The sequence below is a fragment of the Callospermophilus lateralis genome, chromosome 5 (genome assembly GCF_048772815.1).
Source record: "Callospermophilus lateralis isolate mCalLat2 chromosome 5, mCalLat2.hap1, whole genome shotgun sequence".
In the NCBI taxonomy this organism is placed as follows: domain Eukaryota; kingdom Metazoa; phylum Chordata; class Mammalia; order Rodentia; family Sciuridae; genus Callospermophilus; species Callospermophilus lateralis.
Window position 1 is genome coordinate 91,609,002 of NC_135309.1, and position 24,213 is coordinate 91,633,214.

The 24,213-nt window shown below is 34.6% G+C and overlaps 1 protein-coding gene across 11 annotated transcripts in view; it reads left to right on the forward strand.

Annotated features, from left to right (window-relative positions):
- Positions 1–24,213, forward strand: part of Arb2a (ARB2 cotranscriptional regulator A) — a 460,304-nt gene that overhangs the window by 296,135 nt on the left and 139,956 nt on the right. For 8 of the 11 annotated variants that reach the window (XM_076857015.2, XM_076857011.2, XM_076857018.2 and 5 more), the window contains 2 exons: positions 6,933–7,049; positions 13,354–13,438. In XM_076857015.2, coding sequence (XP_076713130.1) covers positions 6,933–7,049; positions 13,354–13,438 — 202 coding nt within the window. Of the gene's footprint in view, positions 1–6,932; positions 7,050–7,140; positions 7,221–13,353; positions 13,439–24,213 lie in introns of those variants that run through there. The other 3 variants (XM_076857019.2, XM_076857017.2, XM_076857016.2) reach the window with 2 other exon arrangements.

Here is a 24,213-nt window from a genome sequence, read left to right on the forward strand (position 1 = left end):
CAGGTCCATCAACAACTAATAAAAATATTTTTAAAAGAATAATATGAGCCTTTATGTGTATGCCCTATGTTTTTAATCTATTGAAAAAACTTGATGTTTATTATATTGGTTAAGCTTCTATTAGATTAGAACATATAAAATAGAAATGGAAAGAGAAGGTTAATTACATTTAACCTAGCATGAAAGGACTATGAGTAGATCAGTGGGTAGAATTAAGAGGAAACAAAAATATTAGGTGACAGGATCCACTATTTTTCAATAATTCTGACATCATGAATAGAATTTGTGGAAAGGTCTAGACATTATATGTTTTACAAATGTAATAATTATGAAGTGGTGTTAATTATCAGTTTTTCTCATAGCTTACTTTTGTCTTGGCTGTTTTTTAAGGATTTTGATATTCCTTATTGATATGGATTTGGACCAATTTCTAACCATTTTTTAAATGTCCAAATCACTAAAATACTGTGTATATATAAGTTGGGCATAATGGTGCATACCTATAATCCCAGCTACTCAGGATGCTAAGGCAGGAGGATCTCAAGTTCAAGGCCAGCCTAGGAAATTAAGCAAGAACCTATCTTAAAATAAAAACTAAAAAAGGGCTAGGAATGTAACTCAGTGGTAGAGCACTTGCCCTGCATGTGCTAGACTCAGGGTTAAATTCTCAGTGCTACATAAAAAGATGAAAGGTCATTAAGCAAAGGTTTATTTATGATAAGAATATTATATATTACTGAAAATTAGACTCCATGTGATACTGATAAAAGAATGTATATATCCAGTCAAGTCACAATTGTGTCATTTTGTATCTGGTTGGCCCTTAACCTGTTTCTTAACCTGTCTCAGGATCAGTTCCCTCATCCACAAATAGGAAAAATAATGTAAGTTCTTCATAAATTTCAATATGACTTGAGAATAAAATGGGAATTAATTTATACTCATTTTTAAATTTGTTGACTATTTAGACACAAATAAAAAAATATATATATACACAAATATTAATTGTAACTGTAGCATACATAGCCTACTAAGCCATGAAGCTTTAAGATGTTGATGTTGATGTATGAAATAACTCTGTATACTATAAACAAAAATATAATATCATCCTCTCTTTTTGAAAGATTTTTTTTAGTTCAGTTGATCTTAAATTGTTAAAAAAGATCATTTACTGAGTACTTCATAGTTTGTTTAAGAGCACATAGAGACATTTAGATCATAAATACTTACCATTTTTTAGAGATGAAGATCTTTTTGAAAATCTCATGAAAGCTAAGGATTCTTTCCCCAGAAAAATACTCATATGCACATATAGACAAGATTTTTCAAGGCATTATAAGGTGTTCATATTCATGGATCCTAAGGCTCCATCTCCATCTTAAGTTGACATATGGGAAGGACTTTGAGGACATAGCTTTCTCTTTTTCATATTTTTGAGTTTTCAAGACTGTTCTGATCTTCTATTATAGACCATATTACAGAAGTGTCTGCCCAACTGCGCCTCCATTCACTCCTTGTTTTAGCTATACTTCGTCTAAGACTGACATCTCTGAAACAATCCTGATTCAGTCTACTCCTACAGCTGCCACTCTTCAGTCCTTTTCATCAGTGCTTATTCACAGTGAAAGGCAGTAAGTGAGGGAAGGGCAACTGATCCAAGCTAACAAATGCAAGGCGCAGTTGTTTTAGACAGAAATGGCAGTTGTGAATAGTTGTTGTACTACTAAGGCTGCAGAAATGCTGAGACAAATATAAATGTTGTGAAAAATTAGACATAAAATTATCAGCAATTCACAATTCTACTAATCCTAAACAGTCAAATACTTGATAGTGCTTGATAATGGGTTCACTTGCAAATAGTTTAGAAAAATAAGAGTAAGGGTCTGTAATTTCTTTGTTAGCCAGATGGATTCACTATTATGGTATTTTGTTTTTTATAAGCTAATCTTGGTTTAATTTGTATATTTGAGTGCCAATATAATCTAATGAGCCAATATTTTTAAAGTAAAATCTAGAAAAAAGTAGCATTATACGTAACAATGTGAAGTATTGAATTAGAGCATTATCTTAGGCTTTTCAAAATTATTATTTTACTATAAGGTGAATTTTGCAATAATATGATGTTGATAACCTATACTGATTTAAGATTTAATATAAGCAGAAATCAGAGCAGGAAGATTTCAGGTGTAAAAATGCTGCTTAGCAATAGTAACAAACACAGCGTGGTACTGGTACCAAAACAGGCGGGTGGACCAATGGTACAGAATAGAGGACACAGAAACCAATCCACAAAAGTACAACTTTCTTATATTTGATAAAGGGGCTAAAGGCATGCAATGGAGGAAGGATAGCATCTTCAACAAATGGTGCTGGGAAAATTGGAAATCCATTTGCAACAAAATGAAACTGAATCCCTTTCTCTCGCCATGCACAAAAGTTAACTCGAAATGGATCAAGGAGCTAGATATCAAATCAGAGACCCTGCACCTGATAGAAGAAAAAGTTGGCTACAATCTACATACTGTGGGGTTGGGCTCCAAATTCCTTAATAGGACGCCCATAGCCCAAGAGTTAATAACAAGAATAAACAAATGGGACTTACTTAAACTAAAAAGTTTTTTCTCTGCAAGAGAAACAATAAGAGAGGTAAATAGGGAGCCTACGTCCTGGGAACAAATTTTTACCCCTCACACTTCAGATACAGCCCTAATATCCAGAATATACAAAGAACTCAAAAAATTAAACAATAAGAAAACAAATAACCCAATCAACAAATGAGCCAAGGACCTGAACAGACACTTCACAGAGGAGGACATACAATCAATCAATAAGTACATGAAAAAATGCTCACCATCTCTAGCAGTCAGAGAAATGCAAATCAAAACCACCCTAAGATACCATCTCACTCCAGTAAGATTGGCAGCCATTATGAAGTCAAACAACAGTAAGTGCTGGTGAGGATGTGGGGGAAAGGGTACACTTGTATACTGCTGGTGGGACTGCAAATTGGTGAGGCCAATTTGGAAAGCAGTATGGAGATTCCTGGGAAAGCTGGGAATGGATCCACCATTTGACCCAGCTATCGCCCTTCCCGGACTATTCCCTGAGGATCTTAAAAGAGCGTACTATAGGGATACTGCCACATCAATGATCATAGCAGCACAATTCACAATAGCTAGACTGTGGAACCAACCTAGATGCCCTTCAATAGATGAATGGATAAAAAAAATGTGGCATCTATACACAATGGAGTATTATGCAGCACTAAAAAATGACAAAATCATAGAATTTGCATGGAAATGGATGGCATTAGAACAGATTATGCTAAGCGAAGCTAGCCAATCCTTAAAAAACAAATGCCAAATGTCTTCTTTGATATAAAGAGAGCAACTAAGAACAGAACAGGGAGGAAGAGCATGAGGAAAAGATTAACATTAAACAAAGACGAGTGGGGGGAGAGAAAGGGAGAGAGAAGGGAAAGCATATGGAAATGGTAGGAGACCCTCAATGTTACACAAAATTACATATAAGAGGTTGTGAAAGGAAAGGGGTGGGGGGAAACAAGGGAGAGAATTGAACAACAGCAGTAGAGGTAGAGAGGGAAGATGGGAGGGGAGGGGTGGGGTGATAGTAGGGGATAGGAAAGGTAGCAGAATACAACAGTCACTAATATGCCATTATGTAAAAACGTGAGTGTGTAACCGATGTGATTCTGCAATTTATATTTGGGGTAAAAATGGGAGTTCATAACCCAATTGAGTCAAATGTATGAAAGATGATATATCATGAGCTTTGTAATGTTTTGAACAACCAATAAAAAAAATTAACATAAAAAAAATGCTGCTTAGTAAGATCTAAAGCTGAAATAGATTACCATCAGGTGATGTTGAGAGAAAATGCACATATTCATTTTTTTTTAATTACCACTCCTTTTTTTAAATCTTTTTTAGTTGTAGATGGACACACTACCTTTATTTTATTTGTTTATTTCATGTGGCGCTAAATCGAAATCAGTGCCTCACAAGTGCTAGGTGAGCACTCTATTGGCTACAACCCCAGCTCCTATATATTCTGTTTTTAAAGAAATTTTAAAGAGTTAGACATTTTTGATTCAGAATGCCAAACAACAACATTTGATATCAGACGTATACCTGACAGTCTTCCCTGTATGAGCTTTCATCAACATTCACAATTCTTCCTTTTTTTAAAAGTGCACTGTTATATAATTGGTGGACAATTCATATAAATTAATGACAATGGCATTTCTTGTAGAAATAGATAAAGCAATCATGAAATTCATATGGAATAACAAAAGACCCAGAATAGCAAAAACAATACTAAGCAGGAAGTGCGAATCTGGAGGTATAGCGATACCAGAGTTCAAACTGTACTACAAAACAATAGTAACAAAAACAGCGTGGTACTGGTACCAAAACAGGCAGGTGGATCAATGGTACAGAATAGAGGACACAGAAACCAATCCACAAAATTACAAATTTCTTATATTTGATAAAGGGGCTAAAAACATACAATGGAGGAAGGATAGCATCTTCAACAAATGGTGCTGGGAAAATTGGAAATCCATATGCAACAAAATGAAACTGAATCCCTTTCTCTCGCCATGCACAAAAGTTAACTCAAAATGGATCAAGGAGCTTGATATCAAAGCAGAGACCCTGCACCTGATAGAAGAAAAAGTTGGCTCCGATCTACATATTGTGGGGTCAGGATCCAAATTCCTTAATAGGACGCCCATAGCCCAAGAGTTAATAACAAGAATAAACAAATGGGACTTACTTAAACTAAAAAGTTTTTTCTCAGCAAGAGAAACAATAAAAGAAGTAAATAGGGAGCCTACATCCTGGGAACAAATCTTTACTCCTCACACATCAGATAGAGCCCTAATATCCAGAATATACAAAGAACTCAAAAAATTAAACAATAAGATAACAAATAACCCAATCAACAAATGGGCCAAGGACCTGAACAGACACTTCTCAGAAGAAGACATACAGTCAATTAATAAGTACATGAAAAAATGCTCACCTTCTCTAGCAGTCAGAGAAATGCAAATCAAAACCACCCTAAGATACCATCTCACTCCAGTAAGATTAGCAGCCATTAGGAAGTCAAATAACAATAAGTGCTGGCGAGGATGTGGGGAAAAGGGTACACTTGTACATTGCTGGTGGGACTGCAAAAGGGTGCAGCCAATATGGAAAGCAGTATGGAGATTCCTGGGAAAGCTGGGAATGGAACCACCATTTGACCCAGCTATCGCCCTCCTCGGACTATTCCCTGAGAACCTTAAAAGAGCATGCTATAGGGATACTGCCACATCCATGTTCATAGCAGCACAATTCACAATAGCCAGACTGTGGAACCAACCCAGATGCCCTTCAATAGATGAATGGATAAAAAAAATGTGGCATCTATACACAATGGAGTATTATGCAGCAATAAAAAATGACAAAATCATTGAATTTTCAGGGAAGTGGATGGCATTAGAGCAGATTATACTAAGTGAAGCTAGCCAATCCTTAAAAAACAAATGCCAAATGTCTTCTTTGATTTAAGGAGAGCAACTAAGAACTGAACAGAGGAAAAGAGCATGAGGAAAATATTAACATTAAACTGAGACGAGTGATAGGAGGGAAAGGGAGAGAGAAGGGAAAGTGCATGGAAACGGAAGGACACCCTCATTTTTATACGAAATCACATATACAAGGTTGTGAGGGGAAAGGGGGGGAAGGGAGAGAATGGAACAACAACAGATGAGATAGAGAGGGAAGATGAGAGGGGAGGGGAGGGGGGATAGTAGGGGATAGGAAAGTCAGCAGAATACAACAGTCACTAATATGGTATTATGTAAACATTGTGAATGTGTAACTGATATGATTCTGCAATCTGTATTTGGGGTAAAGATGGAAATGCATAACTCATTTAAATCAAATGTATGGAAGATGAAAAAATAAAAAAATAAAATAAAAAAAAATAAATTAATGACAAATGAGAGAAAATTTGTTCTTTTTGTTTAATATAAGAATTTAAAAGAAGAAAAGATATTTGATGCCAAGAAAGAGAGGGCCTTACTGTGAAATTTGTCTATTTATTTTTTTGTCGTTCTAAGTTTGTATTAAACTTTCTAACTTTTATGCCAAATTAGGATCACTAGTGTTCGTAGATTAAAATGTTTTGGGATTGTTTTGATGTAGAATTTTATTTTTCAGTTTCTTTATCTGGCAAACCACTGACAAATTTGTCAGTATCTCCAGCTGAGTGATCTTTTTTTTTTCTTTTTAGAAGCTATTTATAGACATAAAATTCTATAGAAAAAAAAGTTTAAGTATAATAATTTGCCAAAATAAAGAAATAAAATATTTAAAAGAGAAATAATGTTGATAAGACTTTGGGGGAAAAAAGGATTTTTGCAGGCATTTAAAACACCAAGAATTACAAGGCTATGGTGAAGAAAAGGCTAGTTAAATTGAAGTTAAAACAAGATATCTTTCTTTACTGATCTGCCATGTACTGAAAATTAGTAGAAGTTAGTCCTAAGTAGCTAACAGTGAACCCCAGGTGCTAACTTCCCTGAAGCAATGAAATTGGAAGTGGTGGAAAAAATTTGTAAAAGAAACCCTCAGGGATTCCCCTGTGATCCCTTTAATCCTTGAATTGTCAAACCACATGGAAAATAATAGAGCTGCGTAGTTCTAAGACTTAAGTAGTATTATCTTTTTAAAAGAAAATATTAGGTCTTTTCACATCTATGGACAAGAATAGAGTATGTGTTCAGTGCAGAAAAGAGTAATTTTGAGCCATAGATGCATATGGCTTTTTTCATTTTTAATATATTATTATGTATGACTAAGCAGGCTGCATTCAGTAGGAAAAATTATAACCAATATTTTATTTTTCTTTTTTAAAACAAGATGATTCAACGAGAAGCGGATGTGAAAAGTAAGGTAACTGCTGTGGCACTGACAGACTCTGTTCACAATGTATGGCATCAAGAAGCTGGGAAAACGATTCGGGAATGGATGAGAGAGGTGACACTTGATTTATTCAATATTGCATGAATGGCTGTGAGTCTTTATATCTTGAACTCCCACCAACATTTATCACCTTCTACTTCCACAGTCCCTTTGGAGAAGCAGAACATTGAGAGGAAATAGGAAAAACTGGATGCAGTTAAAGTAATAATAGAAAACCCTCCAGAAGAACAAATGATTTTTTTTAAAGCACCTCCCTGCCCTTTGGCTTTCCATAAAATATTGTGTATGCATGCAATATATGTTAGAATTTTGGCTAAAGAGTGATGTGGTCTAAGGAGACTCTTATTCCCAGATGTTTAATTTTTCCACTATTTAGCATTGGTACCTCTTAATGATAAAAAAAAGAAGCTTAGTGAACACTCAAGTCTTGTCCTTTTCTTATGGAAAAACAGTAAGGATGTGCCACTCTTGAATTGATTGGCTTACTACTGCCAGTAGGGGGAGAAGAAGTAAAAAGCTAAAATAGTATTATACCAAACCCTTGAGCAAGGAGAAAGTAACCCAGGCCCTGGCCATTGTCTAGCCTCAGACTAAGAAAGCATCTTTTTATACTTCCTAAGTGCTGGTGAATCTGAAAACTAACAAGGCCTCATAGAGCATGATTTTTTTTTCTTTTTTCCAAAAGTTTCAGCCCATTATTTCCTTTATTCTATTCCAGATACCCAGTTGAAATTTTTCTTCTTTTATTTTATATTTACATTTCTGATATTATAAGCAGTTGATATCAGCTATCCCACAACAAATCAATAGTAATCATAATTAATAATTAGCTATAGCAATTGTTTAGTCACATAATTTATTTGCATGTATATGAGTGAACTGATTAATCTTCCTACATTTCTCTCAGGGTAGTTTTATTTATTTGGGTTTTTTGAGGTGCTAGGGATTGAACCCAGGGCCTGGCACATGCTAGGCTTGTGCTGTTCTTCTGAGCCACACCCTAACCCCCTTGGGTTTTGTTTATAGAATATCTGAATATCTCTTTAGCTGGCCTCTGACTATAGGAGTTTGTGGTGGATAAATTCTACTAGGCTTCATAATCCACTGTATAAGAACCAGAGAGTTAATGTTCAAAAAGAATTTTGAGTAGAAAGAAGTATATGATATATTACATGCACCATATATTTGTATTTTTAGTGTCACCAATCTGCTATCACTATTGTTATTCTCCATTAGAAAAAGTGCTTTTAACACATGGAAAGTCCAAAGTATTTTTTCCAGTACTTATAATGCTATAAACTTATAAAGGAGCTGGGGGTTAAATCAATTCTAATACAGAGATGCTTTCTGACCACATCACTTTGCATGTTTTTTCCTTTCACAGTAAGTAAATCAGTACTTATAGTTCTAGCATGTACCAGCTACTTCACTAACACTTATACTCTTAGACAAGCTACTCCATCTTTTTGGCCTGCTTCATAATTGTAAATTAGAGATAATAATTTCTATTCTGTGTGCTTCATGATCTCTTCTTACAAGAATCAAAGGTGATGATCAAAAAGAAAACCTCCTGGACTGGGGTTGTTACTCAGTGGTAGAGCACTTGCCTAGCACACATGAGGCACTGGGTTTGATCCCCAGCACCACATAAAAATAAATAAACTAAATAAAAGTATTTAAAAATGACACTATGTTTAAAAAGAAAAGAAAACCCCCTGAAAAGCAAATGGCAGTACATAAGAGATGAGATATATTATTATAGCAAACACTGTACTATCTCCTAGATAAAAGTTATTTGATCATTCTTGGTTGAATTTTGAAATTATCCCTGCTGAGACCTCTTCCAAAATGACAACCAAAATGGAGGGTATACAAGTCTGGGACAAATGTCCTTGTCTAATCTACCTGTGTATGTGACCAGAGGGTAGTAGAGAAGATTTTCATTGTGATTTGGCAAGACAAAAGCTCAATGTTTTCCAACACTCGGAATGAAACTTCATTCCCTCTTTCTCATTTTCAGTACCTTTCCACACTATAAGACTCCTCAAAATTATGAAGAACAAACAAGCCTGGATTACAGTAAATAGGAAGGGCTGTTGTACTGAGCATGGGTTTTGGGAGAAGGTACTCTAGGGCAAGCTTTGTTTCCCTCAGCAGCCCTCTTCCTACCACCTCCTATAGTTTCATTTGAGATCAATAAACATACTGAGAAATTTTGTAGTTATCCTTCCCAAGAAAAATACATTAGCTAAGCTGGAGTATTGTCCATAAAAATAACAGTTTGGTTGTGAAGGAAGCCTTAGTGCTTTTATCCTCTTGATGAATGGCTTCATTATTGCATCAAACATTGCTTTAAAATTTGTAAGTAAAACAATGGTACAAATTGCCTAGTCATTCCTATTATACTAAAAAATAGTAAAATTGGTTTTGCTTTGCAAGCATTTTTAATGTAATAAAATTATTAATGGTAAGCTTTTTTACTATAAAAGCTGTTTTTTGTTTTAAACTTATCAATTTAGCATATAACACAAAGATAGTATATCTTGTTTTACTAGTGCAATTTTTAAATAATACTGTGCTGGGATATAGCCTAGTGGTAGAGCATTTACCTAGCACATACAAGGCCCTGGGTTTGATCCCCAGCACTGAAAGTATAGTAATAATAATAATAAGGAGAAGAAAAAGAAGGAGAAAGAGAAGGGAGAAAGGGAATAATAATAATTCCCTTTAAAGGGAGAAGATCAAAGGAGGGCTACTTTTGATAATTGCTCCAAGTAAAATTTGTCCCAACTAAAAGACGGTAGATGGTAGGCCAGTCTCAGGAATGGAAGTAAAAAGCAACTGAAGGCAGCTCCTAAGAGGCACTTCTCAGAACTGAGTGGCCTCTGAAAGTCTCTAGCCAAACCAGATGTACAGTTCTGTGGAATAGTCGTGGTTTCTTCCTGTTTCTTTCTGTCACCCTTCAGCTCTGATTGGAGGCTCTAGAAACAGCCTATTGAATCATAGTTGTACTTGTCTGAAGATACAGTGCCTTCCATATTAAAAATCACTCTTTAAATCAGTTGTTATGTACATTTCAGACAAATGCAAAAATATATGAAAAAACCTAGACTCAGTCAGCAGAGAAAGCATCTCCAAATACCTTACACAGAAATAGCCACTACCTACTTTTCTCTTTAAATATAGTAGATCCTAGCATTCCTATAAAATTTTTCATTTCATATCTACTTTGAAATACTGTAAACCCTTGGTTCAAGTTAAATGGAGTTGCCCAGGCCTTAGGTCTTCTATATCAGTAGATTCCAAACTTTTGGCTTATACAAAGAAGAAATTTTATAATGACAACAATCTGTAAAGTCATAATCTCAGAGATCTTACAAAAAATTTAAATTGAAAATACTTAATAACATTCATGCGATTGTCTGTTTTCTCTTTCCTTCAGACCCAGAGAAACACTCATTTTGTGATTCATCCTAATCTGCTGGCTGTGGCCAAAGGCTTCTTTCTTTATGCTTCTTCACGTTAAGGGGCACTGCATCTGAGACTCAAGCATGAAACTTTTGGTATTTCTAGTCCAACATGCCTTGTTGCTTACTCAGGGCACCTTAGAAAAAGCTCTCAAAGGCTGCTAACACATACCATTCAAATTTCAAAAAATTCAAATTTTGAATTTTTGTAGGGCTTTCCTAGTGGGCTATCTTTGTTGCCACCTGAAATACTTTAGTAGTGTTTATTCTGACTAAAGAACTGGAATGAGGGCTAAATTGGGACATTGATAAGAACAATAGATAAGCATTAGAAAATAGTGAAAGATACTAGGTTTGTAACTATAGAAACTTAGCATGGGGAGTCAAGTGTGATAAAATGGAATTTCAGATGTTGAATTCATATGTAATAGCTATCTGAATTTCTTTACATGTATTTTCCAATGTTTATGTTTTTAAAATTTCACTATACTCTTATCATATGGCAAACATTTTTAGCTTGTTTTGCCTTGTCTTCTATATAATTTTCTCAGTAGGGTAAAAATGCCACATACATATACACAAATTTATAGTTTCAATCCTTTACGGTTCTATACAGGTACTTTGTCATTCCATAGAACTCTGGGGCATATTCACTTCAGCTGTAGGGTGCTTAACTTCTTTCTGATTTTTATGAGTGATCAAAGGCTAAGACATATGCTTAGATAAAAACTGAAATTTCTGAATCGTAAAACGTGAACATGTACTTTGAGTCAGTGTTTGCGTTAAAGGTGATCTGAAGAACCTGGACAAAAGTTCATTTTGCTCAGCTTTAAAAAGTCAATAACAAGTTAGAAAATGATTAGTCTCCTGCATATTATAATGTACCATCACTTTTATTAATACTAGAAAAGCTTGTGAAACATAGTTTTACATATGTGAACTGTAGGTGAACAGTATTAAAAGACTGACATATTACCTGGGTAATAGCCAACTTTCATCAGATTCAGAGGTACTAGTCGGATGAATAATAATTAAAATATATACCTAATCGCCGCCTGTCTGTTGGTAGTGCTAATTGCTGTCATTGAAAAGACTGAATTGTTTAAGAAAAAGAGAGAGAAAGAGAAAGTCATTCTTCATTGAAGCTATCTCCCTGTATCATTGGGAGCCTATTTTTAGTGCCTATAGAAGTCATGATTTTTGAATTTATTAGGGGCTGTGATGAATGATAAAACAAATCATCCATTTACATATCTTGACACTGCTTTGGAGAATACTTATTTCTTACAAGCAAGTGTCACATTGTATATAAAAGCTGGCTAATTGTGTGCTAATCTTCTGCATTATCTAGAATTCTCTGATGTGGTATTCTATCAATGGTAATATTAATTTTACTTATTTCAAATGTATGAAATATCTTCTGAAACTATTTCTTTTATAATTTCTACTCTCTTACATTGTATAATTTTGCATTCAGCTGCTAATTAAGATTAGGAGTGCACATTGTAGAGTACGTATCCATTCTAAACTGGCAAGCTTTTGTAATACATGAAAATAGTAATATTTTATCCATTTTAAATATAAAAAGAGAGAAAGCATTTAAGAACATTACTAGATGTTGTGTTTGTTTTCATGTTTTTTTCCCTGCACAGTTCAATAGTTTCATTGATCCACTGTTTCTTACAAAAATCTGCCATGCTTTGTGAACTTCACTTTCTAATCTCATACAGCAACCCTTCCTTTATATTATTCCTGCTCTCTCTGGTCCCAGAACAGTAGGGTTGCCTTGACAAATCTATTCAAAAGCCATTCCTCGGCCTTTATTGGTGGGGACTGGGGCCTTTGAAATTCTCTCCTCACTGCAACACAGCTGACATCTTCTTCCAGACAGAATGAATTAAGGAAATACAATAAGACACTTGATCTACCAGTCAAGGATCTTTCCACAGTGAAGACGGATTCCATGGTGCACAACCAGGGCAGCAAGCATCTATAAATACACAATACATGCTTGTTTACCAGAATAGCAATCACTGATTTTTCCTACATGATTGATGGGATGATTTCTTTTAAAATAAAATCTGTCTGGAAATTGAGTATGTGTGTGTGTGTATGTGTGTGTGTGTGTGTGTGTGTGTGTGCATGCGCGTGCATGCACACACTCTGAGAAATTTTCTAAAGTCATATGATTTTAATATCTTTTAATCCATAATTAAAATGAATACTTAAAATGTATAAAAAAAATAGAGTATTTTTATTTTGTTTGTCTGAGTTGCAAATCATCATCACCTTAGAGACTGATCTTTAAGACTGAAAAGTTTGTGTCCTCAGATACACAACTGCAGTTCACCAGGGGAATTTCTATATAACCATTTTGATACAGCCTTCATGAAGCAAGTCAAAGTAAAAATTAAAAGAGTACATTTATATGGGCCAGATTTTGAGAAGTAAATGCAGAATTCATTTCTTCTAGTATTCCACAAAGAGTATAGTTTAGAAATTAGCTATTCTTTTCTATGTCAAAGTAAGAATCATTTCTAAAAGTGTTTAAAGGATATCTGTTTAAATTTTTCTTAATTATAATCCTTTTATTCACATGTTTCTTGGCATCTAACCTTTTCTTAGAAATATAGTATATCAGAGTTCACAGAAGATTACATGTATTCTTAATATTAGCACAGATTATTTGCTAAAACAAAAAATATACTTTTTCCAGTCATTTTTGTCATGAAAAATTATTATTTACATAAGAAAAATATTTTAAATATATGGTAAATAAATTGAATATACTTCCAGTTATTGGTTTTATAGGACAAATTTATCTCTTTCAACTGAATATTTGGCCATGGTTTCAATTGTGTTTCAACCACATTATCTCTTTTACATTGCAGAACTGTTGTAATTGGGTCTCTAGCTCAGAACCATTAGATACATCAGTGGAGTCCATGCTACCTGACTGTCCACGAGTCTCAGCAGGTATGAGTTTGATTAAAGATATGTGGGTTTGCCTTTTTTTTTTTAAGGTTAAAAACATGCCAATGAGATGTAGAATCCTTTTTTTGTGAATTAAGTATGTTGTGCTACCTGGAATTGTTGAAAGAATTATTGGTAGTATATGACATCAGTCTAATCCACTATCAAAATTTTTTCAGAAGCTTAAAATGCTTACCAAAACTTCAGTAAGATAAATAAGCGAGATAAATTAAGAGTAATAGAAAGTTGCTATTGGAGCTTGGATAGACAATGCCTAAAAAAGACAGACTGGTAGCCATATAGAATTTTTCACAGGATATTTATCTCTGATCGAGCACCAACCCCATGATAAGTCAGGCAGTCAAGACTATTGTATGGCCTAGAGTCTTTAGGAAAAAAAAGTTTTTTCATGCTAAGATTTTTAGCTGGACCTTGTGTGTTAGATAGAATTTAGATTGTGGGAAGACAAGCAAGATGGCATCGTAGGTAAAAGAAACAGCAGTACAAGGAGCAAGGACTGGAATAGATCTGAAGATGTTCACAGAGAATAAAGGCAAGACTGGTCTGCCTGTTGAAAGGAAAGAGGTGAAGAGGTGAACACCTCAGGAAGCATTTGGAAGAAAATGTAAGGATGGCATTGTTTCCAGCCTACAGGGTCTGTACGTGAGTCTCTGGGTAAGGAAAGAGAGTGGCATTGTCGTTGCTTTCTTATTTTGGCTTTCACAGCTCCCAACCAATTTGTATGATAACACAAAGTGAGCAATGGTATCTGATTGTGACTAATAACAGAAATGGACATTTCTGGCCATGAATGCTGGAGAATAAGCAGAATAAGCAGATATTTGGAACACAAACTACTCCATGTAACAATCATAGGTGATAGTTAATCCCTAAGTGTCTTAGAATTGCAGAGATGTTTACATATTGGGAGGAAATAATTTGGAGAATGACTCAAATTCTAGGTAATGAACTATTGTGATAATTAAATACCACTACCATTAATACATAAACTTCAGGTGAGTTTCACTATCACTATAGCTAAATTTTATAAGTTTCTCAGAATTTAATTGTAAAAACAGCCCTTAGGAGATTTGTACATTACAAAACACACAGACACAGACACAGACACACCCACACACACACACACACACACACACACACACACCCATACACACGAATATGTTTATATACATAATTTATGTATGTATTTGTGTACATATATTATACAATGTATTTTCATTATTCATGGTGATTATATTCTATGAAGTCACTGAGAATACCAAATTAGCAAATACTGGATCATTATTCTTAAGGGATGTATAGTGTCATGTTCCTGTGAGCCTCTGGTCACATTTTTGTCAACCAATCAATATATATATTTGTTTTATATGTTTCTGTTTAAAGACAACTCATTTAATATACATTGTTGAGTCATTAACATTGAACTCATGGCCAGCAGTACTAACTCATGCCTAAACAAAACTGATCTAGCATACATATTTTCTCCATAAGATGCATCACAGCCTTTTCATAGTTATGAATACTAGATAGTACCTCAGCACTATATTTGGGGGCCATTTGAAACAGAGAAATCACAAAAATATGAAAAACATGATACTAAGTCATCTGGGGAAAGGACACTTGTTTACAGTGTGAGAGCTGAAACAAGAAGGAAGAGTACGGCCTTGTTCAACTTTAGCTAAGAACAGTGACTCAATTTTTTAACCTCTCTGCACTTGCGCATGTCTGTGAATGATTGAAAAACTGCCATGTTGATTTTGATTTTAGGGTTACAAATAAATTTTAGTGAATAACTGAATTTATAAATATGGAATGTACAAATAATGAAGACAGACTGCATTATTTCAGTATAAAGGAAAATATTTGTTATAAATATTTGACCAGAACTAGTGAAACAGTGTCAGTAAGTGTTAACTTTGCATTTGATCCTGGAACTTGAGTCCACAAAGCAAATACCTAGTAAAGGAAACTAGATATAAAGTGGCAGAGAGCAAGAATGAGTTAGAACCCATATACAAGAGCTGGAATCTATGTAAAGATGGAGGTGGACTGAAGTCCTTCTCAGTTCTTATTGCTTCTGTTTTTGGTCGTCTGGGCATCCCGTAGAAGTGTTTGCCCTTTGTCATATGGAGCTAAACACACACATGTCTGCTCCAGGAGTCGAAGATGCTGGAGAACTCAAGAGAAGGTGGAGCAGATGCCATCCTAGCTATTGGCTCACACCATAAGATGAGCCAGCAGATAAGTGACAACATGTGTGTGCTAGAAATGCTGCTGTCTCACATTAAGCCTCCAAATTTCCCACCAAATGGAAAAAAAAATCCCTTGTGTACCATCCTAACCAGAAACATAGGAAAAATAATTCTGGAAAATGTATTTCAACCTAGCCAAATTTATACATTAAAAATCTACCACAATGGCCCCCATGCCAATTTGGCACTCATATACATCTCTTTAAGACACACTTAATTTCCAGTTAAAGAAATTAATAAAGTCATACTTGCATCTAACATGGAACAGTTACCCCATGTACAACTGAAAACATACCTACCCTTTTCCCAGAAGTAGGTACAAAGTCTTTTTATTGTCCTTGCCTTATAGCATTCTTCTCACCTTTGGTATCCTATAATTTAAATATTGCATGATAAAGTTATTATTGATACATCTTAGATGATAAAGGAATAAAAGACAAGAGTAATGAATCGGACATAATATTATGGCCCATGTACATATATGAAAACAACACAGTGATTTCCACCATCATGTACATTCAAAAGAACGGAATCCTAATGAGAATAAAATATATCCCATGCTTGTGTAATTATATCAAAATGGATTCTGCTGTCATGTATAACTGAAAAGAACAAATAAATTTTTAAAATATTTTAGTTGTTGATGGACCTTTATTCTATTCATTTATTAATATGCAGTGCTGAGAATCGAACCCAGTGCCTCACACATGTGAGGCAAACATTCTGCCATTGAGCCACAACCCCAACCCAAGAACAAATAAATTTACGAAAATAGAAAAAGAGGGGCTGGAGTTATGGCTCAGCGGTAGAGTGCTCATCCAGCACATGTGAGGCCCTGGGTTCGATCCTCAGCACCACATAAAAATAAAATAAAGGTATTATGTCCAACTACAACTAAAATAAAATATGAAAGAGGAGACAAAAACTAAAATAGTGTGTATGTCTGCATACACATATTCATGTCAAAATAAAGAAGGGGCTGGGGCTGGAGCTCAGTGTTAGCGCACTTGCCTAGCATGTGTGTGAGGCACTGGGTTCGATTCTCAGCACCACATATAAATAAATAAAATAAAGGTCTATCAATAACTAATATATACATATATATTTTTAAAGAGAAGACATTCTATTACATTCTTTATTTTTTGCAACTGATCATGTAGTCATATCTGATATTTATGACTGCTGTCTTCAACTACCAGTATTCCCATTGCTTTTAGCTGTTTCCTTGCCTGGAAAAATGACCCATACTTTCATTCTTAAAGAATCATGGCCATTAGCCTGAATTAGATTGTTGTGGTATCCTATTGATAGTAATTGGAGAAAGTACTAGCAGATACACCAGAGCACTTCCTGTATTGCAGACATATTCTTCCTTACCCCTATTGTGTAGTAGATACTCAGTTTTCCTTTGGAAATGAGGATCCATAATCCACCCTGTATAGCAATACTCTCTACTTCTGTTGATTCCACTTAAGGAGCTCAAAAATGACAAGACAGTAGTTTCAGCTTACATTTCTGTGGAATCATTATTTTATCTCCCAATGGAAACATTTCTCCCTGTGGAGCCAAGACATTTATACCAGGAGAGTCTAAAGTCAGACCATGGGAAACAGCAGTTTTCCTAGTGAATCCTAAGGGTAAGAGGAAGAAAAGCTGACCCACTTATGTCCCTTCACCCCCCAGATTGAGGGTAAATAGACTGTATATTAAGTGCTGATTTAGAGTGAATTCCATATCCTGGAAGACATTTTTCCAGATCTGCAAGGTGTTGCCACCTAGCAGGCATCATAACAATCTCCCAAAATTCATTCCACCATTCTGTCAAGCCTGCTGCTTGAGGATAAAGGGGAACATGGTAAGACCAGTGAATGTTGACAGACCTTAGGCTCTCTCTTGTCTTCTTGCCTGCTCACTCTGATGGAAACCAGCTGCCGTGCTGTAAGCTGCTTTGTGGAGAAACCCACATAGTAAGGAACTGGTATCACTGGCCCAGTGCCAGTAGGGCTTAAGGTCTGCCAACAGCCACTGAGTGACCTTGGAAAAGGATTCTCTCCTAGTTGAGCCTGGAGATGACTTCACCCTCAGCCAACACCTTGATTGTAGCCTGGTAAGAGACCCTGAGCCAGAGCCAGAGCCTGAGCCACCCAGCCACGCTGTGTTCAATTTCTTACCCACACAAACCATGCGATAATAAGTGTTTCATTGTTTTAAACTGCCAAGTTGGGAGGTAATTTATCCCATAGTAGTAGATAATTATTGCATCAGGGTTACACTTCAACTGTGGTGGTCACTCACAGCTCAAGTAGAAACCACCTTAATGCTTTCTTTGAGACCACAGCCTTGTAAGGCTCATCTTAGCTCTAATCTTAGGGTTTCTTTCCAAAGAAATTATAAAATGGTCATTGAACACAGTTTATTTCTACCTTTGCTCCTTACTACCAGGCTGAACTTTGCTGTGCAATTTATCAGAAATAAGATATTACTTTTCATCTTTATCATACTCACTTGATATTATACTAAGTCATCTTAATTATTTAGCTCTTCTCTGAACGAATCTTTTTCTTAGGACAGAACTTGCTATGCAACCCTCTATATCCTGTGGGGTTTGACATAAATCAGAAGATTTCATATATACACCTCAGCACATATCCATTTAGTGCTCAAATATTTATTGAATACTCACTATTTTCCAGACGCTATTCTGGCAGCAGAACATATAGCATTGAATAAGAGCTCATCATGGCTATCTTTTCGCCTAGAAATTAACAAAGGAAAAATTGTTTTCTGATCCTTCTGCTAGTAGGTGTCTCTTAATGTTGAAGCTGTCATCAACATTAGATTGCATCAAATAAGAGAAAAGTTAGGACTAGCACCCCCAACACTACCCATACTTATTTATAAAAACACCCATACTTATTTATAAAAACAGAATTTTTTCAACTAAAATCAGGGATTTTCCTCAAAGAGTCTTTTAAAATGTTGAGCAGTGAATGTTTAGTAAGAACATAAAGAAAAGAAAAAGAAGTCCCAGGTGGTAGACTGAGCAAGCTTTGATGACAACGCAAGGATATATTTGAAGTATGTGTTGGAGTGATGGCAATGACAATGCAAAGAATAAGAGAACTAATGGATACACTAAGGAAGACTCCACTCTCCTTAATGTTAAATAGATCAGATGTGGAAAGGGAAGAGGCAACAATAAGCTCCAGTGTAAGTAACTGGACAATGAAAATAACATTACCAGAAGTAGAGGAACTGGAAGGGAAATCATTTAAAGGCAGAAGATGGTGAAATTATTTTATGACCTGTTTCATTGAGGTGATGGATTGAGGTGATGACAAGAATTCATAGTGGAGTATGGAGGGGGATCATGGGAGGAATAGACAAACTCTAGATAGGGCAGAGGGGTGGGAGGGGAAGAGAGTGAACATGGGGTTAGAGATCATGGTGGAATGTGATGGACATCATTATCCAAAGTACATGTATGAAGACATGAATTGGTGTGAATATACTTTGTATACAAACAGGGATATGAAAAAATTGTGCTCTGTATGTGTAATATGAATTGTAATGCATTCTGCTCTCATATATAAATTTAAAAATTAAAAAAAAAAGAAATTCAAATGGAAATAACCAAAAGTTGTTGAAGTACCTTTGAAACACCAACTTCTCTGATCAATAATCCTATAATTTATAATTTAAAGTATTAATATTACTTGAAGTTTTCCATGTATGTACTGACCACAAATTTGTAATGGATACTTAGGCTGTAAATTCAATTTAATGCAATCCTTTTTTTTTCCTTTGAGCTTGCTAAATCATAAAGGTTTTTTTCTTGTTATATTTTACCTGTTGACTGAAAGTTTCAAATGATAGTAGTGAGATTGCCTAAGAAAACACATACTTATTTAATACTATATTTTTCCTTTATAACTAAGTCTATTTCCCTTTATAAGAAAAATAGATATATTGCTCATAATAACTTCGATTTATGAATTGTATTTACTATGCACCTATAAATTTTTAAAAGGTGCAGAAAATTTAAATTTTTACTTAAAATATCACTGACCATTATTTTCAGTACAGTCATATTATTTTTATTTAACTTTTTATTTTTATTTTTTATTTACTATTTGAAAGCAACTATAGTACTCTACAACTTCCTACTTCATTATTGACAATGTTGGCCTTATACTTAAAGTGAAGTTGGACTTTTCCATAATTGTACCATAAAGTGAATGGTGGATATTTGAGAGGTTTTGAATCTGTGATAAGTAGCTGATTCCCCACTTGTTTTTAAACTTACTAGTAAAATTGACCAGTAAAGCACACTGTTCTTCAGAGAATGATGTAATAGAATCTTCTTTTATTTTATAGTCCATATTTTGGTTTATTGTTTTCTATAAAATGGCAATAGCAAATATCTGCCTCACTTATTTGTAGAAATTCTATGTGGGCAATTTCTACCATTTCTGGAAAGATTTTTTCAGTATTTCTCCAGATGAGCAAGATACTATAAAAATTTAATGCAGTATTATACAATGTCAGCCATTTAGAATTCAAGGCTATCATTTTTGAACTATTATTTATTATTTTAATCCTATAGGAGTGAATTTGTAGATAACTCCCATTTTCTTGTCTCTAATTCTATTTAAAAACAACAAGGGGTTTTATTTATTCATGTTTTTCTGTGTTCCCTATGACATTGATAAGGATCACAAAATATTATGCAGAAACTAGATCCTCAAAAGGATAGAAAATAGGGTGGAGAATTCAAAAAGAAAAGGATATTTGAATGAAAAAAATGTCTGTAAGACATAGAAATCTGGAAACAATAAAATTGAAAGAGGCATTGGAGTAGTAGTAAAGATTAAATTAAAAATGATCCCATGTGATGTGTTGCTTCCCCCCCACAAAAAAAAAGTTGATATAATCTGTGACTGTTGATGAGGAGGCTTTTACCAAGGGAAAAGGGAAAGAAAAATATACATGTTTGAAAACCAGCAAGGTTGGAGAGTGTTGATATCTCTGATTTCCTATAAGTTTGGGTGCAGCTTACTTTGACTTTCACATGACTGACAGGACACTCTTTGCCAGATTGGTTCTGCCTGAGGTTACATTACCCTACTGCTGAGGCTGGGGTAATTTCAGTCCCTTCCAAGTGCTCCCAGAGTGCCTCTTTGGGTTCAGCAGGTATATACTATGTACCAAACATTGCTCCAGGTGCCAGGAACACCACAGAGAATTTCAGCAAATAAAGTTCCACATGGAGCTTGCATTCTAGTGGGGAAGACAAAGATCAAAATAAATAAGTAAAGTATGTCACCTGTTAGTAGTAGAAGAAAATACAAAACAGTGAGAGAGGAACTGAAGTGTGTGTGTGGAGGAGAGAGTGCAAACATAACCTTCTTTCTCTTCAGACTCATTTTACCAGTTCTCTAAGGTCCATGGGAACCATAATTCATGGTTACCAACAAATTATTAAGGTTATTGCTATAGCACACATAAAGGAAAGTATAAAATTATACAGCGCTCTGGATTTGCAGACAAGATCACTTAATGTCAGATGTAAGTAGACAGTTTTGCTACCCTAAGCCCTCCTGTCTCACCTAAAGAGTAAGGATCTAGACATGTAGAGGAAGCTCTACATGTCAGTATTCTACCTTATAGCATCATTTTCTACCTGCTGATAAGAAAAAACTTGAACCTAGATTCACTGAAAGTTTGTTGTCCAGATGGATGCCTGATGTCTTTTAGCGTATTTCCTCCACGATCAGTCATATTGTTCCTTGCCCCTTTTATGGCTTAGACAGGCTTTTCTTTATAATTTCAGACTACCCAGAAGACTGATATAAATCTGAACACTTCAAAATTAGATAGTAGTATAATGTAAAGGGAGTGGGGAGAAAAAGAAACCAAACATAATAAATGTCTTACTGGTTAAGAAGTTAAATTTGAAAAGTTATATTTTTCAAATTTAGATGGGACTTTTTTGGTTTGGATATAGAACTGGGCCATTGATAACATGTACCTGAATGCCACATTTCCTCACCAGAATATGCAGTGGAATGTTAGCAATTGCTAGGTGAATTTGAATTGTGTACAACTTGGTAGCCCTAATTTTGAGTCAGTAGTCCGGACTGTTTACATTAACTGAACTTACTGAATATTTGCTAAACATTCACTCATTTTATTGCTGAAAATACCTCTTGTTGAAATGACACTATGGAGTTATATCTCTTCTTCATTGTTGAATAATAACTTTCTTCTAAAGACAGCAATGAAAAATCAGTAATAGACTCTAAAATATGGTGTCATTCAGAATGTGCAAAGAAATTGAATTGTCTGAAATGTTTTTAAATATGGTTCAAATGAATTAGGTAGTTGAAAATCTATACTTTGTCTTGTAAACAGATTTTAAAATTCAATTCATATTAGCATATATGATACAGTACCATTTTTGCCTGCATGTACTGCTAAGAATTGTAGCATTCCTCTCTCCATTCTAAAGATATATTCTAATCTGTTAAGTGATGTTTTCATTAACTTAATAGCACTTTTCAGGCAGTTTTTGTTCATGACTGTAGAATTGGCCTTGCAGCTTTTATTTATCAGTTTCCTTATTCATTGTTCCATGCCACCTTATAATTATTACTTAATATAAGGGATGAGTGTTCTAAAAGTTGACCACTAAGAATTCTGTGTTTTCAGTGAATCATGCATTATAAATAGCTGGAATAAGGAACTTGGGTGAAATAATTGATTACAGAATCACTTAGTATAACCTGTCTAAATTATTAGAGCTTCCTCTACATAAATCACAGACATTTGCTCTGACTATATATATTTTATAAGGTCTAATATTATCCTCTTATTTTGACTTTTTCAATTTTCCAGTAACCACAGTGAATATAAGTAGTCTTACTCCAGAAATCTCACTTTAAAAAAAAATTAAAAATAGCCACCATGTTTTTTACAGCTTTCTGAACCAATTTGTGAAAAATCCTTTGAAGAATTTGGCAGTAAAGGTGGCAACTCTCCTTTTACTGAGCTAACTCTTCTCTTTAAAGATAAAAAAAAATTAATGATTTTTGAATGTTTTTACATAAATAACTGAATAATATGAATTTGTATTTGTACTGAAAATGAATTATGAGTTAATATGGAAAAGTTTTTACTTTTACTGCTCTCATACCAGTGGCTCTCATACCATGACTTTTAATGCTGTGTCTATATCTGTCCAAAAATTCAGTCAGTCCTGGCTTCTGGTCTCCTCCACTTAGAGTCCGTTGGTCCTGCCAGCATATGGAATCATGTCTTCCCTAGCCCATATGTGTCTCTTCCCCTACCTGACCTGTGTGGTTTACTTGGCTCCACTTGCCTTTCACTTCTCTCTGTGGACCACATGCCTCCCTTAAAGCCGGTAGTGTAGCTGCTCTTGTGTACACATTCCCCATCTGCTCTGGTGTGCACCCTGTCTGTCTGCTCTGTCTTGTCACAGACAGACTGACAGCAAGTTACCAGCGATAAATCTGTCTGCTAGTAAAAATACTTCCAAAATAAACCTCTTAGAGAAACAGCATTGCTTTCTAGAGGTGATTCAAAACATTTAAAATGAATATTCTCTGGCACCAAAATCAAAATTTAAAGTGAACATTAAGCACCATAGATAGTGCAAATATTTTGTATTTCTAAAAATCTCAAGATGTGCTGAGTTGATTATCAGCATGTTAAAATCAGGAATATAATTTTTAAAGTTTTTGTTTCATCATATTTCTTAAAATACAGTCTGTTTCTAAAGCAAAATAGTTCTATTTAATATTAAACTTTGAGCATTTGATCAGTGGCTTAAGTTTATAGATGTAAAAATTGAATTAACTGATACTCAATGTCTGAATATTCTTTGAGACTTTGTACTCATATATCTTCCCTTAATGTCTGTTAATAAATGTCTTCTTCAGTCATACATATTTAATCCCAACTATTCAACATGTTGTACTAAGATGTAGAAAACATATACCATAAAGTTTATAGATGTTTTGAATAATGACATGGCATAATCATTGTCAGAGTTCAGTTGTATTGTGTAATATCTTAATTCACAAAATACTATAGCTATGATTTGAAAAATTGGACAAGAAAATGTACATAATTTTTAAAAGCTTTCTGTAGCAATGATCTCTATAATGAGACTTTTTAAGGGGACTCAATTAAAATTTTCTAATAACTTAATCAATATCAGCTTGAAGATTCTTTTGTTAGCTAATATTTCAGAAGTTTTTTGTTTTGTTAGTACATCATAGTTATAAATAATAGTGTATTTCATTTTGACATGTTCATGTATGTATGAAATGCATTTTGCTCTATTTCAGTACCTATTAAGGATTGCCCTTCCCTCCTACCTCCTCATGTTCCCCATCCTCTACTGGTTTCCTTTAATTGGTGTCTTATAAATAAACATATAGGTGGAATTTATTGTGGTGTATTTGTATATGTTCATAGCAA